This window comes from Talpa occidentalis, unplaced genomic scaffold (genome assembly GCF_014898055.3).
Source record: "Talpa occidentalis isolate TD23 unplaced genomic scaffold, MPIMG_talOcc4v2.1 talOcc4.17, whole genome shotgun sequence".
Taxonomy (NCBI): Eukaryota; Metazoa; Chordata; class Mammalia; order Eulipotyphla; family Talpidae; genus Talpa; species Talpa occidentalis.
In genome coordinates, this window is record NW_023601754.1 from 7040538 (window position 1) to 7057454 (window position 16917).

Consider the following 16917-nt stretch of genomic DNA (forward strand, 5'->3'; position numbering starts at 1 on the left):
TTCCTAGTGCGCTTCCAGTGACCAATGCAAGGAAAGTTACTTGGGACTTGTCAGCCACGGGTGTAACTTGGAAACCGCATTGGGCGCCACGCTGTTACAGGGCAAACCCCGATATAAAATGGGTTGCCTGACTGTGGGTCCTCACCCGCGCACTTAAAGGGGACTTATGAATGCTAAACTGCAGACACACACAAAAGGTCGATAAAAGGTTTATTTACAAGGGAAGGGGAAATGGAAAATGAATAACTCAGAGAGAAAAGGGACCACCCCCATGGCCAGTTAATTACCCAAACCTACAGCCTAGTTGCTTAACTCCACCCTCAGGTCCTCCGCAGTCTTCCTTTTCGTGATCATGGGATTTGTAGTTCCCAGTGTCATGGGGGTGGAGTCCACAAAGCCTGTATGGCGTTTGCTCAGGACATCCTTCACCCCTATCGGTTGTAGAATTCTAGGTTAGATACAATTTTATCAAATCTTTGAAGGCATGTCCTCCAGTCTTTTAGATTCTTTGTGTTTTGAAATTTCATGTTGTTGCATTTGTATTCCTGGTCTGTATTCATTTATTATGCTGACCCTCAGTGACCTTTTGTTTTTTTCTTCATTTTTCTCTTCTTCAGGAACTCACAGTTTCAACTTTGAGACTTGTTAACTCATTCTTCTTACAAAGTACTTATTTCTTGCTCTTTTATTTATTATATTATTTTTTAACATTACAGGTACTACTGAAGTTATATATGCCACTGTTTAAAGAATCAAATAGTGCAGTAAAATGCATTCTAATTTTCTCTCCTGTTTCCTTTTTTTTTTTTTAAGATTTTTTTATTTATACAAGAGCTGGGGTACAGGCCAGAGGTGCAGGTGTGTGTGTGTGTGTGTGTGTGTGTGTGTGTGTGTGTAAGAGAGAGAGAGAGAGAGAAAGAGAGAGAGAGGATTCACCAGAAACAAAGCGGGGAACAGAACAGGGAGGTTGACTGAAATACATTGCTGAGGGGAGCAGTGGGCGAGACAGAAGAGGTCTGCCACACCATGTGGGAATCTCCCAGGCCGGCGGGGATGGAACCTGCTCTGCAGAGGCTGCTGACAGCTTCACAGCGCTGCGCTGAGCCTGCTGTGCCACCAGGGAGGCCCTTCCCATTTCCTTTTTGTTTCTTTGCTTAAAACTTTGAAAATTTCTTCAACTTGTTCATTCAGTTTTTCCTTGAACTTTCCAGCTGTACTTTTAAATTCTGGTGCTCTTTCGTCTTTTAAAATCACATGTGCTTGGTGCTTCCTTGGTGGTGTAGGGGTTAAGTCTCAGCACCATCATGCTTAACTGTTGCTGCAGCCCTTGTGACCCCAGACTGGGAGCTCACCCTCATGCGCAGCAGGCCTCTTCTAGCAGTGTATTTCAGTAGATCTGCCTGTTCTGCTCCCCACTCTGTCTCTGGTGAATCTGCTCATCCCCCTCTCAACTCTGGCCTACACCCCAATTCGTCTATGCATTAAAAAAAAAATCTTTTAAAAAATCCCACGTTCTTCTCCAAGTTTTGCATTTCACATTTCTCTAAGGCATTGAAGATAGGTTTTGTTTTATATCATACTGCATAGTCTTTTTCCTCTACTTTCTTTTTGGCTGTTTTTCATGTTGAAACTTTTCTCAGCTGCTTAATCATCTTTGGTTATCCTCTTTTTTTTTTTTTTTTTTTTTTTAGATTTATTTATTTATTTATACAAGCACTGGGCACAGTCAGAAGTGCAGGAGGGTGAGAGAATTCACCAGAGCCAGAGTGGGGAGCAGAACAGGCAGCCTTGACGAAATACACTCTGAGGGGAGCAGCGGGTGCAGCAGGAGAGGTCTGCCAAGCCATGTGGGACCCTCACCTGCTGCCGGGGATCGAACCGATGCTGCGGGCAGCTTTGCAGCCCAATGCTCAACCGCTGCGCCACCAGGGGAGGCCCTATCCTCTTATTTGTAAAATTGGTACACCAAAATCTTAATGGCAATTCTCCCCCCCACACCCCCCCCCGCCTTTGACCCCTTTTTATTTTTTATTTATTTATTTTTAAAAAATATTTATTTTATTTATTTATTTACTTATACAAGCACTGGGTACAGTCAGAAGCGCGGGAGGGCGAGAGAATTCACCAGAGCCAGAGCGGGGAGCAGAGCAGGCAGAAGGACCGAAGCACACTGCTGAGGGGAGCAGCGGGCGGCAGGAGAGGTCTGCGCGCCATGTGGGACCCACCTCCGGTGGCCAGGAGCAGGCGGGATCGAACTGGCGCTGCAGAGGCTGCAGGCAGCTTTGCAACCCAGCGCTCAACCGCTGCGCCACCTGGGAGGCCCTGACCCCTTTTTAAATGGCATTTATGTGATCACAACTGGCTTTTACTAACTGCTGGCCTCATTGAAGTTTTACCAGGATACCCATGATGTCATTAACTGTAGATCTTTGTTCTTAGGCTAATCAGATTCCCAATAGTATAAGCCCATTATACTGTGGGCCAAGGGAGGGCAAAGTGCTTTAATATACAAGTTTTAGAGTGACTTTAATTTCTTTCTGTTTTCAGTATGGTTACTCAAATTCTGAGCTGTCCTAGAAAAATCTCTGCCTAGAGGGACAGTCATCTGGTAGTACAGGGTAAGGAGAAAGTGTGGGAGTTTGGAAGGAGGCTACATTTATTAAACAAACTTGGTGCCAGTGTTGTTTTCAGCTTTGCCTTCACCTCCACTTCCAACATTTCCTGGTAGTTCATGTCCTGAATTCTTTGTTGGAAATCAGTTTTCTTTTCACTGCTGGCTTAAGTTTTAGCTTTTTCAGGTGCTAAATCACTTATCACGTGTCCTGCATTCCAGCTGCTAAAAACTTTGTTGCCATGGTTTCATCTTCTGTTCTTTTTGTTCTTGTGACTTCACACCCTTTAAAAAATAATTCCTTTACTATCATTTAGTGACATTTCAGAAGGGGTGGGAAAACTATGTCTTAAATCTTTTTTTCTTTTTTGGGTGAGGTGAAATTTACATACTATACAATTAAGTGGTATTTAGTGTATTTACAACGTTGTACAACCATCAGCTCTCTAGTCTCAGATTTTTAATGGCCCCATAGCCATTAAGTAATCATTCCCCACTCTTCCTCTGCCGCATCCTCTGGTAACCTCTAATCTTCTCTCTGGCTCTGGGACTTTGTCTATTCTAAACATGTCACTTGAAAGGCATCATAACAATATGTGATCTTCTGTGTTCTGGTTTCTTTACCTTTGCATAATGTTTTCTTTGTTCACAATTTGCAACTTCTGTCAATACTTTGCTCCTTTTTATGGTTAAATAATATTCCATTGTATGCATGCACCATGATTTGCTTCTCCATTCAGCTATTATGGTTACTATGAACAATGTTGTTATAAACATTTGTGTATAAGTTTCTGTCAGGACATATTTTTGCATTCTCTGGTGTATATACCCAGAGATAGGCTTGATGAGTCCTAACATAATTAATTATGTGTTTAATTTTTTTTAAGATTTATTTTATTTTATTTTTTTAAATAATATATATATATTTTAAGATTTACTTATTTTATTTATACAAGCACTGGGTACAGTCAGAAGCGTGGGAGGGTGAGAGAATTCACCAGAGTGGGGAGCAGAGCAGGCAGAATGACCAAAGTACACTGCTGAGGGGAGCAGCGGGCGGCAGGAGAGGTCTGCGTGTCTTGTGGGACCCTCCTCTGGTGGCCGGGGAGCAGCCGGGGATTGAACTGGCGCTGCAGAGGCTGCAGGCAGCTTTGCAACCCAGCACTCAATGGCTGCGCCACCAGGGAGGCCCAAAGATTTATTTTTTTATTTATTTATACAAGCACTGGGTACAGTCAGAAGCGTGGGAGGGTGAGAGAATTCACCAGAGCGGGGAGCAGAGCAGGCAGAAGGACCGAAGTACACTGCTGAGGGGAGCAGTGGGCGGCAGGAGAGGTCTGCGCGGCATGTGGGACCCTCGCCAGCGATCGGGGATCGAACTGGTGCTGCAGAAGCTGCGGGCAGCTACGCGGCCAAGTGCTCAACCGCTGCGCCACCCGGGGAGGCCCTATCACAGTATTCTTATTAAAGTATTCTCACACATATTTTTACCAACAGCAGTTATAATATATACTAACACATATTCGCTTATATTGTACTAGAGTGTTCTCATTTCTTGGAATATTCTGGTCTGAAGTTGTCATACAGATTATTCATAGAAGCCAATTAAACTCTGCATTAACTCTTCAAATAGTAGCTAAGTAAAATCAGGAACATCTGGGGCCAGCCAAGGAAAACCCCTTGATACAATTTGCTTTGTTTTGTAATTGCCTATTAATGTTGCTATCAATGTCCTCAATTTTTCAAACAACCACTTTTGTTGAAAGACTAGTAATCTTAAACAAGTTTATTTTCTCTGAGCCAGTTTTTCTTCAGTTGCTACAATCAGACACAATTTAAATTAATTACCATTAATAATAGGCTTTCTTTACTTGGTAACAAATGAGACATTTAGGAACTTTGGTTGTTGCCTCATTTTTATTCTTTCTTTGTGAATAAATCTTACGAGATAAGGTATTCTGCTTTTTTCCCTATTTTTCTTTTGTTTTTCCTGTGAGATGGGAGTATTACTGTAGTCATTCTGACGTTTTATATGATAAACATGATATTTTGCTATACCTTGAAAGGGTGACATTCGATTCAAAGTTCATTTTTCTCTTTTGATGTGATAAGTATGCACAGGCAAACTTAAAAATTGTTGGCAACATCACTCCATTATGCTCAGACGCTGTCAAGTTAGAACTGGGTCATGCTACGTAGTGGTGGAAAGCATTGTCTTTCACAGCCTCTCAGCTCTACCCTTTTGTGAAAGTAACCATGGAATGCATTAATGAATGAGAGCATGGCTGTGTTCCAATAAAACTTTATAGACACCAAGGTTTGAATTTTACATCCTTTTGTGTTATAAAACAATATCATTTCGATTTTTTTCAACCATTAAAACCATTCTTGGGGGCCTCCCCGGTGGCGCAGCGGTTGAGCGCTGGGTTGCGAAGCTGCCCGCGGCCTCTGCAGCGCCGGTTCTATCCCCGGCTGCTCCCCGGCCACCGGAGGAGGGTCCCACATGGCGCGCAGACCTCTCCTGCCACCCGCTGCTCCCCTCAGCAGTGTACTTCAGTCCTTCTGCCTGTTCTGCTCCCCGCTCTGGCTCTGGTGAATTCTCTCACCCTCCCGCGCTTCTGACTGTACCCAGTGCATGTATAAACAAAAACAAACAAACAAATATAATAAATAAATAAAAACATGCCTCTATAAAAAAAAAACAAAACATTCTTGGGGCCTTCCTGGTGGTTCAGGGGTTAAATCTCTGCGCTGTAAAGCTATGGACAGCCACTGTGGCATGAGTTTGATCACTGGCCAGGGAGCTAACCCACGTGGCATAGCAGAACTCTCATGTCTCACCCACTGCTCCCCTCAGCAGTGTATTTCGGTAGATCCACCTGCTCTGCTCCCCACTCTGTCTCTGGTGAATCCTCTCACCCCCTGTACCTCTGACCAGCACCCAGAGGTATGCATAAATAAATAAAATAAATCTTTAAAAAAAATCCTTGTAGGCTGTGCAGAAACATGGTAGGTCACATTTGGCCAATAGGCAACATTAAAGCATGTGGGCTTTGCGGGGCCCCCTTGCGGCTGAAGGGACACAGAGCAAGTAAGTCTTATGCTCGCATTTCTGAAGAATCATGAATTTATGAGAATTCTACAGTTGGAAGTCTGGACCTAGGACTCTTTATTATAGTGAGATTGTAGCAGCTGCTCATATACCTTCCAGAGCTTGGACTTTGTAATGACACTTGGCAAAAAGAGGAAGCAACACTCCCCCAAATTTTGTATTTAGTCTTTGCAGTAAGTTAAGATATCATTTGATAGAGAATTATGTTTGCTTCATCTATAGCTTATTTAGGTGGAGGCTGTGGATTTCAGCATTTGTCAACCACCGAAATGGCGTTGATACAATAATTACATTTGAATAAAATTATAATGTCTTCAGGAATGACCTTTCTTTTTTTTCACCTTCCCCCCTCCCTTTTTTTTTTAAGCTCAAAGTATTTGAGGTTTAATAAATCAAGAAATTTTGGCACTTTACCAAGTATATTCTTAAGTAATACTGAGTTTTTGTCTTTTCACTTATAAGGATGTATTGTGATGAAGAATTCAGTGCTAATATAGCATTGTGGACCTTTTTTGAACTAAGGTACCAGCAGTTTTTTTTTTTTTTTCCAATTGTGGTAAACTATAAATAACATAAAATTTACTGTCTAACCACTTTTCAGTGTACAGTTTAGTTGCATTAAGTACAGTTGCGTTGTTATACAACAAGAAGGATGAGTTTTTTTAATCTGCCATTTAATTTTCTTTATTTTGAGGCTTTTCACTTTTTCCTTTTGTTTAAACAATGTGTCCCACAATAGCTCAACAGATGAGGCACAGGCCATGAATTTGACAGCTGCAGTTTTTTTAGTAAACCACATCTAGAACCTAAGAAAGGTGAATTAGACTGAAGGTGGTAATCATACTAATTGAAGAATCAGATAACATCAGGACAGATAGATTTGCAGCATCAAACTGTCCATTTAAGTTTATTTTTCCTTTATCATCGGGCATCTCATGTTATCTCCAGTCTCTTCATTATATTTTGTGTGACATTCATCACAGAACAGCGGCATTTTAGACCTCTAACAAGGCAGTATGCAACGTTCTCTCCCCAAATCCTTCATGTCAAAAGCTTGTACTATCTTGGGATTGTCTATCTGTATGTGAAGGTTGACCATAGATTTGTTGCGGTGATCTCTATCATAAAATCTTTTATTAGCTACATAACCAGTTGCAGCTTTCCCAGCAGCAGTGGTAATTGCTGTGGTCCATTCAGTTTGTACACTGGGAGCCAGACTCCTGGTACCGTTGTTTGCAGGGTGTGTGTACAGGACTCTTAAGCACAAGTGCCTACCACAGTCAGCCTGAGTCAGTGTGTGAGAGGTGTCCTAGGGGCATTGACTTCTCATTTACCATTTTAAATTCTTATTTTGTGAGTGGGATCTACAAAATAAAACCTACCTCATCTGGTCAATCAAAGATTTACTGTAGGTTTTTTATTTATTTTTTATTTTTTTTTTTATACAAGAACCGGGGTACAGGCCAGATGTGCGGGAGGGTGAGAGAATTCACCAGAGACAGAGCAGGGAATAGAACAGGCAGACTGACAAAATACACTGCTGAGGGGAGCAGTTGGGGTGACAGGAGAGGTCTGCCGTGCCATGTGAGACCCTCGCGGGCCGGGAACCGGCGCTGCAGAGGCTTCGGACAGCTTCACAGCGCAGCACTCAACTGCCTGCGCCACCAGGGGAGGCCCTTACTGTAGTTTTTATGAAATAAAGTATATAGACTAGATTTATAACTTTTTAAAAGGAGAAGTGTAATTTGTAAAGAAACAATACAATTAGGTGGAATTCTTTTTTTTTTAAAGATTTATTTATGCGTACAAGAACTGGGGTGTAGGCCAGAGGTGCAGCCACTGCAGCATGAGTTTGATCCCCAGCCAGGGAGCCAACCCACATGGCACAGCAGACCTTTCCTGTCTTGCTTGTTGCTCTCCTCAGCAGTGTATTTCAGTCAATCCACCTGTTCTACTCCACAATTATCTGGTGAATCCTCTCACCCTCCCGCATCTCTGGCCTATACCCCAGCTCTTGTATGTATAAACAAATAATTTTTTTTTTTATAGCTCATATGTTTAACTCACAGGAATTAGTTGGAAGCTCATTCAGACCACCTATGCACAATTTTAATGCTTCATTACATTTTATGCTTCTCTAACCCACTGATTAGAATTAGGAATCAGAATGGAGAGAAGATGGTTGCAACGAAATGGAAAGAAAACAGGCAAATAGCCCATAAGGAACAGTATCTCAGAATCATCCATAACTTGCATTCCCAGGTGGAATTCTTAAGCAAGTTATGGATGATTCTACTGTACCTTATGGGCTATTTGCCTGTTTTCTTTCCATTTTGTTGTAACCATCTTCTCTCCATTCTGATTCCTAATTCTAATCAGTGGGTTAGAGGAGCATAAAATGTTATGGAGCATTAAAATTGTGCATAGGTGGTCTGAATGAGCTTCCAACAAATTCCTGTGAGTTAAACAAAGAACACCTGCACCCCTATGTTTATAGCAGCACTATTTACAATAGCTAAGCTTTGGAAACAACCCAAATGCCCAAAAATAGATGACTGGATCAAGAAGATGTGGTACATATACACCATGGAATATTACTCAGCATTCAAAAAGATAAGCACATGCAATTTGCAGCAACATGAACGGAGCTGGAAGGAATCATGCTCAGCGAAATAAGCCAGAAAGAAAAAGAAAAATACCGGATGGGGGCCTCCCCTGGTGGCGCAGCGGTTGAGCACTGGGTTGCAAAGCAGCCTGCAGCCTCTGTAGCACCGGTTCGATCCCCGGCTGCTCCCCGGCCACCAGAGGAGAGTCCCACATGACTCGCAGACCTCTCCTGCTGCCCACTGCTCCCCTCAGCAGTGTACTTCGGTCCTTCTGCCTGCTCTGCTCCCCGCTCTGGCTCTGGTGAATTTTCTCACCCTCCCGCTCTTCTGACTATACCCAGTGCTTGTATAAATCAATCAAGCAATCAATCAATCAATCTTTAAAAAAAAAAAAAGAAGAAGAAGCCCAATCAAAATCTATGTAGTTTTTAAAAAAAAAGAAAAATACCGGATGGTCTCACTCATAGCAGGAATCTAGAAAACTTAAATAAGGGACCAGGAAAAAGAATAAGAAAGAAAATATCAAAATCAACAAACAACTATGAACCAGAGACACTCTATGGGGAGTGGGGGGCGGGGAAAGGAGGGCTTGGGGTCAAAATAAGGGGGTTGTAATTGTAAGGGGAAATATAAAAAAAAAATTAAAAAAAAATTCCACCTGGGGCCTTCCTGGTGGCACAGAGGGTTAAAGTCTCAGCGCTATGAAGCTACCTGCAGCCACTCCAGCATGAGTCCAGTGCGCGGCCAGGGAGCTCACCCACATGGCACAGCAGATATCTCCTGACTTTCTGCTCCCCTCAGCAGTGTATTTCAGTGGATCTGCCTATTCTATTCCCCACTCTCTCTCTGGTGAATCCTCTCACCCTCCACACCTCTGGCCTGTACCACAATTCTTGTATGCCTAAATAAATCTTTGAAAAAAAAAAAGAGGGGCCTTCCTGGTGGTGCAAGTGGTTAAGGTGCAACCTATGAAGCTATCCTTAGCCATTGCAGCATGACTTTGATCCCTGGCCGGCCAGGGAGATACCCACATGGCACAGCAGCCCTCTCCTGACTTTCCGCTGCCCCCTCAGCAGTATATTTCAGTCAGTTTGACTGTTTGTTGTTGTTGTTGTTGTTCCCCCACAGAGTTGTTCCCCCACTCTGTCTCCGGTGAATCCTCTCACCCCCCACCCCACCTCTGGCCTGTACCTCAGTGCTTGCATGCATAAATAAATAAATCTTAAAAAAAAAAAAGAAATACATGGTTCAAAAATTCCTAATTGATCTATCTAAAGAATATGAAATCATCAACCTTGGAGGAGTCACAGGTTCCATAATGTTTGTTGCATTGTTGTGTGCAATGGCTAAAATGTATAAGCAGCCTAAGTCCTCACAGATAATTAGAGCATATGTAGTATATATACACAAAGAAAAAATTTGACTGTAAGGAAAGATGAAAATTTGCCATTTGCAACAAAATGGAAAGAACTATGAGGGATTAGAATGTGAAGCGAAATTAGTAAGAAAGATAAAGATAAATATTAGATGATTTCACCTATATATGCAGTATAAAGAAATTAAGCAGATAAATGGAAAACAGCAGAATAAAATAAAACTAGTGATTATTGAAAGCCAAAATGAGGTTACCAGAAGTGAAGAGAGTTGGGGGAACGGAATCAAGGGTGCAGGGAATATAGTGGATGGCAGTGGATGTTTTATATTTGTTTTCTTTAAAAAATAAAAGTGAGAAGATTAAAAATATATATATAAAGAACTTATTCAGGGAAAAAATTCCTAATTAAGAATTTTGCTCATGTAAAGGAAAATAATTCCAACAACTAATACATTACTGTATATATAATAAACTTCAGTGACTTGCTAGGTACTAGATTCACAGCAAAGTTATCCTTAAGTATAATAAAGACTCCCTTTTAAAATTGATGGTTTCCAATACTCTTTGAATAAAATTCTAATTCGTTTCTATGATCTTTCTAGGTTTTATGTCTTTCTTTTCTCCTTTAGTTGTTAGCTCTAGCCACGTACTGGACCGTTCACTTCCTCAAAAAGCCACGGCTTTATCTGACTCAGTATTTGCTTATACTTTCCCTGTGTTAGAGCAACCCCTTCTCTGCTTGTGCCTCCCTACCCCTTTTCTTGCCTGCTGGTTGCCATTTATCTTTCAGGTTCTAATCAGTCTTCTCAAAAAATGCCATTCCTGTACTCTATGTAAAATAGATAACCTCTTTAATCTCTTTCCATCACTTAGTGGTACTTAGAATTTGGGGCTGGGGGTGTGTGTGTGTGTGTGTGTGTGTGTGTGTGTGTGTGTTTCAGTTTCCCCTGGGACTAAATGCTTCATGTCTGTAGGGGACCATGCATATCTTCTTTGCCATATTTATATACATATAACTAGTATCTAGAACAGTTCCTTGAAAATAATAATCACATTATAAATAGTTGTTGAATGAATGGGCACTTTCTTCCCTTGACTTCTGGGATGCCACACTTGGTTTTTCTTTCATTTTAATGACTGCTCCTTATTATACATTATTGTCTCCTTAATCTCTAAATTTTGGAAACCCCTATGCCTCAGTTTCTTACTTCTTTGTCTACAGGTAGTGCCTAGTCATATTTTAGTCTTAAGACTTTACATGTTATCTATATGTTAATGACTCCCTAATTTAGAGAGGCAGCCTGAGCAGCTACTTGCTAGCTCCACTTTGGGGAAGCTTATTGGCATCTCACTCTTAATATGTCCAAAGTAGAATTAAAAAATTTTTTTATTTATGCATACAAGAACTGGACTGCAGGCCAGAGGTGCGGGGTGGTGGTGAGAGGATTCACCAGAGACAGTGGGGAGCTGAACAGGCAGATCTATTGAAATAGACTACTGAGGGCAGCAGTGGGTGAGACAGGAGAGGTCTGCTGCGCCATGTGGGTGTCTCCCTGGCTAGATGGAAATTGAACCCGCACTGCAGAGGCTGTGGACAGCTTCACAGCGCTGCGCTCAACCTGCTGCACCACCGGGGAGGCCCTCAAAAGTGTCTTAAGAGTTTCCAGCATACTAGTCTTTGACTTCTTTTGTTAAATTTATTCTAAGGCATTTCTTTTTAATAACAGACTTTTTAAAAAATATTTATTTATACAAGTACTGGGTACAGTCAGAAGCATGGGAAGGTGAAAGAATTCACTAGAGACAGAGCGGGGAGCAGAACAGGCAGAAGGACCGAAGTACACTGCTGAGGGAGCAGTGGGCGTGGCAGGAGAGGTCTGTGTGCCATGTGGGACCTTCGCTGGTGGCTGGGGATCAAACAGGCGCTGCAAAGGCTGCGGGCAGCTTTGCAGCCCAGTGCTCAACCGCTGCGCCACCAGGGGAAGCCCTTATTCTAAGGCATTTAATTACTTTTGTTGCATTTGTAAATGAGATGGTTTTTCTGATTTCATGCTAATTTATTTGTCTATATCAATAGAAGTGCAGTATATTTTTGTATATTCATTTTGTGGCCTGCCAATTTACCATATTTTTAAATTATTTCTAATAGCTTATTACTAGAATCTTTGGGGTTTTCATGTCATCTGCAAATAGTGATATTTTTAATTCTCCCTTCCCAATTTGGATACCTTTTATATCCTTTTCTTGTCTGATTATTCAGGAAGAACTTCTAGCACTATATTGAATAATAATGGTGAGAGTGGACATCCTTGTTTCTAATCTTTGAGGGAAAACTTTCAGTTTTTTACAAAACATTGAGTATGACATTGGCTATGGGTTTGTCATAGGTGGCATTTCTTATGTTGAGGTGTTTTCCTTCTATACATATTTTGTTGAGGGTTTTTATCTTAAAAGGTTGTTGAATCTTGCCAAATGTTTTTCTGTGTCTATTAAGGTGATCATATGACTTTGTCCTTCCTTTTGTTGCTGTGGTGTATTATGTTTATTGATTTACATATGTTGAGTCATCCTTGCATCCCTGGAATACATCCCATTTGATCATGTTGTATGATTCTTTTTTTTTTTTTAAAGATTTATTTATACAAGAGCTGGGGTACAGGCCAGATGTGCGGGAGGGTGAGAGGATTCACCAGAGACAGAGCAGGGAACAAAACAGGCAGACTGACGAAATACACTGCTGAGGGGAGCAGCGGGCAAGACAGGAGAGGTCTGCTGATTGAACTGGCACTGCAGAGGCTGTGGACAGCTTCACAGCACTGCGCTCAGCTGCCTGTACCATCAGGGAGGCCCCTGTTGTATGACTCTTAATGTATTACTGCATTCAGTTTGCTTTTCATATTTTTATAGCAGCTTTACTAAGATATAATTCATATGCTATTTAAAGAGTGCAATTTAGTGGTCTTTAGTATATCACAGGATACTGCAAACATTACATAATCAATGTTAGAACATTTTGTCACCCCAAGGAGAAACTTAGTACTTACTAGCAATCACTTCCCCCTTTGCCCCCAGACCTCTTCTTTTAGCTGATGTTATTTATTTTTAATGTCTTTTCCCTCAGGCTTTTTACCTCAGTCAAATACAGGTTTTCTTCATTGGAGTTTTGACTTCCCACTTCTCTTGTTTCAATGAGTAGAGTGAGAGAATGAGTGAGTAGTATACTTGAAAAGATGTTTCAGTTTATTAGGAGCTATTTCAAAGTTTTAGAAAGTATAATATAATATGTTCATGTTAAGTTTTAAAATGGGAAACACAAAGTAATTGACATGTATTGAGTTCCTGCTAAATATTAATCATGGTAGATTGCTTGTGCTGAAATGGTCCTTTGTGTTCTAGGTGATACTCCCTGCCAGTTTTAGAGGAAAAAATTGCCTTAGAAAATTGAAGTTCAGGGGCCTCCCTGGTGGCACAAGGGGTTAAACGTCAGCACTGTGAAGCTATCCGCAGCTACTGCAGCAGGAGTTTGATCCCTGGCCAGGTTGCTGACCCACATAGTGCAGCAAACCTTTCCTGTCTCGCCCGCTGCTCCCCTCAGCAGTGTGTTTCAGTAGATCCGCCTTTCTGCTTCCCGCTCTGTCTCTGGTGAATCCTCTCACGTACCCCTCCCTCACCTCTGGCCTGCACCCCAGCTCTTGTATGCAAAAATAAATAAATCTTTAAAAAAAAAAAAGAAAATTGAAGTTCAAGTAGGTTAAATAACTTGTCCAAGTTTGTACAGCTGTGGAATGGAAGAGCCAGTGTTTAACCTTGGGGATTTTGTTTTGTTTTGATACATGTATGAATAGGTTCACTAACCACAGAATATCTTGACATTTCCAAAATCTAGGAGTTAGGATGTTGGTTAGTGGTAGCAATACTGTGCGTCTAAAGGTGTACATTATTTTCTAGAGTACTAATGTAATAAAATAATGTGACTGCCTTGAGTGACATTGGAAAAATACCTTTGTTGCTGCAAACACTTTTGAGTAGGTAACTTGTCAGGATTTTTTTGGTATTAAGTACTCCAGCAAGTGGTACATTTTAAAAGTTATGTCTTCATTAGGATTAGTGCAACAATCAAAAATTGAAAGCCCTGATGAGTTATTTTCTTGTTACGTAAAGGATCCAGTGGAATTATGTGACATTTTTAACTTGTCTACTAAGATCAAAGAAAAACTGTTAGTTAAATCACAAAAATTTCCTTAAAGAAAAGTTCTGAATTTTACTTCAAGGAAACTGAGGCCTTGAGAGGTCTTAGGATATGTGGCCAAGAGCTCACAGTTAGTGGTAGAGGTAAACTAAGTCTTCATCTCCTGACTTGGAGTCTGTAACCTTTTTCAGGTAAACTTAGTGTGTATACTTATAATAAAAAACTTTTTAAAGACTTTTATCTTTTACTCTCTTTTAAACCTGCAGACCCCAGACAAGGCTGAATTGATATGATTATATCATTCTACAATTTTTTGACTGTTTTTTAAAATTGTGGCTATGATTTCTTTTATAAAAGCATTTATTGTTTTTAGGCTCTCGTTTCAGGAAAATGTTAAAATAAAATTTTAAATAAAATTTAAATAAAATAAATTTTAAATAAAATTACACTTATAATTAAAATTACATTATAATTTAGTGCAAAGAATTTATGTATATTTGCAGAAATAACCAGATACACATTTTTTTTAAAAACACATCAACTCTTTAGTGAAGCTAATAATGTACATCTTATATATCACTTTTTCTCTCAAGATTATAATTTGCTTTCTCAGATCATCTAGTAATTTACACATCTAACTTTTCTGAATTCTTGTTTTGTTGATTCCTTTTGTTTTTTTTGCTTCCCCCCTCATAGATCTTGAGCCAGATGATTGTGCATCCATTTACATCTTTAATGTAGACCCACCTCCATCTACTTTAAACTCACCACTTTGCTTCCCACCTCATGGATCACCGGCTCACTCTTCTGTTTTGTCACCATCGTTTCAGCTCCAAGGTCACAAAAACTATGAAGGAACTTGTGAGATTCCTGAATCTAAATATAGCCCATTAGGTGGTCCCAAACCATTTGAGTGCCCAAGTATTCAAATTACATCCATCTCTCCTAACTGTCATCAAGAAATAGATGCTCAAGAAGATGACCTACACATAAATGATCCAGAAAGGGAATACTTGGAAAGGCCTTCTAGAGATCATCTCTATCTTCCTCTTGAGCCATCCTACCGGGATTCTTCCCTTAGTCCTAGTCCCGCCAGCAGCATCTCTTCGAGGAGTTGGTTCTCAGATGCGTCTTCTTGTGAATCTCTTTCACATATTTATGATGATGTGGATTCAGAGTTGAATGAAGCTGCTGCCCGATTTACCCTTGGATCCCCTCTGACTTCTCCTGGTGGCTCTCCAGGAGGCTGCCCTGGAGAAGAATCCTGGCATCAGCAGTATGGACTTGGACACTCCTTGTCACCTAGGCAATCTCCTTGCCACTCTCCTAGATCTAGTGTCACTGATGAAAATTGGCTGAGCCCCAGGCCAGCCTCAGGACCTTCATCGAGGCCTACTTCCCCCTGTGGGAAACGGCGGCACTCTAGTGCTGAGGTTTGTTATGCTGGTTCCCTGTCACCCCATCACTCACCTGTTCCTTCTCCTGGTCATTCTCCCAGGGGAAGTATAACAGAAGATACCTGGCTCAGTGCTTCTGTCCAGGGTGGATCAGGCCTTGGCCCTGCACTTTTTCCATTTCAGTACTGTGTGGAGACTGATATCCCTCTGAAAACAAGGAAGACTTCTGAAGATCAAGCTACCGTACTACCAGGAAAAATAGAGCTCTGTTCCGATGACCAAGGGAATTTGTCACCATCCCGGGAAACGGCAATAGATGATGGCCTTGGATCTCAGTATCCTTTAAAGAAAGATTCATGTGGTGACCAATTTCTTTCAGTTCCTTCACCCTTTACCTGGAGCAAACCAAAGCCTGGTCACACCCCTATATTTCGGTGAGTTGATGGAATGATTGCTGGTCATCTTTCATGCTTATGGGTTATCCGTGGCATTTAATTACACTTTCTATATAGAATAGTTTGACCGTTTCTTCCTGCTCCATTTTTTTTTTTTTTTTTTTTTTAGTTTCTTCCATTCAAATAAAGTCCGTATTTCCTTTGAATCTTAAAAGTTTCTTTAGATAAGGTAATGTTAAAATTTTAAAAGTATATACATAATGGAGTGTAGATAACAATAAGTTACTTTTAAGGCTCCTTAGAAGAAATTTTCTTACCTAAAAATCTTCCTATGCAGGGCCTCCCTGGTAGGCTATTACCCTTACAGCTCTAGTCAGGGAGCTACCCGCATATGGCACAGCAGACCTCCCCTGCTGCTCCCCTCAGCAGTGTATTTCAGCCAGTCTGCCTGTTCTGCTCCCCCACTCTGACTCTGGTGAATCCTCTCACCCCCTGTACCTCTGGCCTACACCCCCCCACCCCGCCCAGTTCTTCTGTGCAAGGTTGATTATAGTATGAATTAGTAATAAAACTAATGAAGGGATAGGCCTTTTATTTTTTATAATAGCTCAATATACAAATGAAATTTGCCTTTTCATATTTATTGTAAGAATTTTCTTCATGATTTTTTTCTTTTGACTATAAGTTTGCGATTTTTTTTTTTGTTATAGAGGAATTTTAAAATTGTATGTATTTTGTCTTCTCCTTTATGACTTTTGGGTTTTATGTTATATTGGAAACACACACACACAAACACTTGAACCTCAAGTCCGGCTAAGGACTAGAGTGAAGAATAGTATAATTACATTATTTTCTAAATGGCCTATCAGTTATCACAGTGCCATTTATAGAATCAATCTAGTGTATAACTGATTAGAAAAGACAACTTTCAATTGTGTATTAAATCCCCACATGGAGTTGGGTCTATTTATTTATTTTTTTCTTTAATGCTTTTTCATTGCTATGAATGTGTATTTCTGGATCCAGATCTCTAGAAAAATATAATGTGTAATTATGGTATTGAAGACATCTTTGAGCCTATCATCTGCTTCTGAAAATTACCTTACTCTTTTTTTGGTTTGCTTAAAGTCTGCAAAACAAGAATAGAAACAAGCTAAGTAGTGAAGATCTTTCAGACTAATAAAAATTAATACCTTTGAACTTTACAATAGCTAGTTAAGTTAGGCTGAGGG

At 40.7% G+C, this 16917-nt stretch overlaps 1 protein-coding gene across 5 annotated transcripts in view; it reads left to right on the plus strand.

Annotated features, from left to right (window-relative positions):
* The window catches only part of NFATC3 (nuclear factor of activated T cells 3), a 101070-nt gene that overhangs the window by 28962 nt on the left and 55191 nt on the right, over positions 1-16917 (plus strand). For all 5 annotated transcript variants that reach the window (XM_054696928.1, XM_054696929.1, XM_054696930.1 and 2 more), the window contains exon 2: positions 14590-15724. In XM_054696928.1, coding sequence (XP_054552903.1) covers positions 14590-15724 — 1135 coding nt within the window. The remainder of the gene's footprint in view (positions 1-14589; positions 15725-16917) is intronic.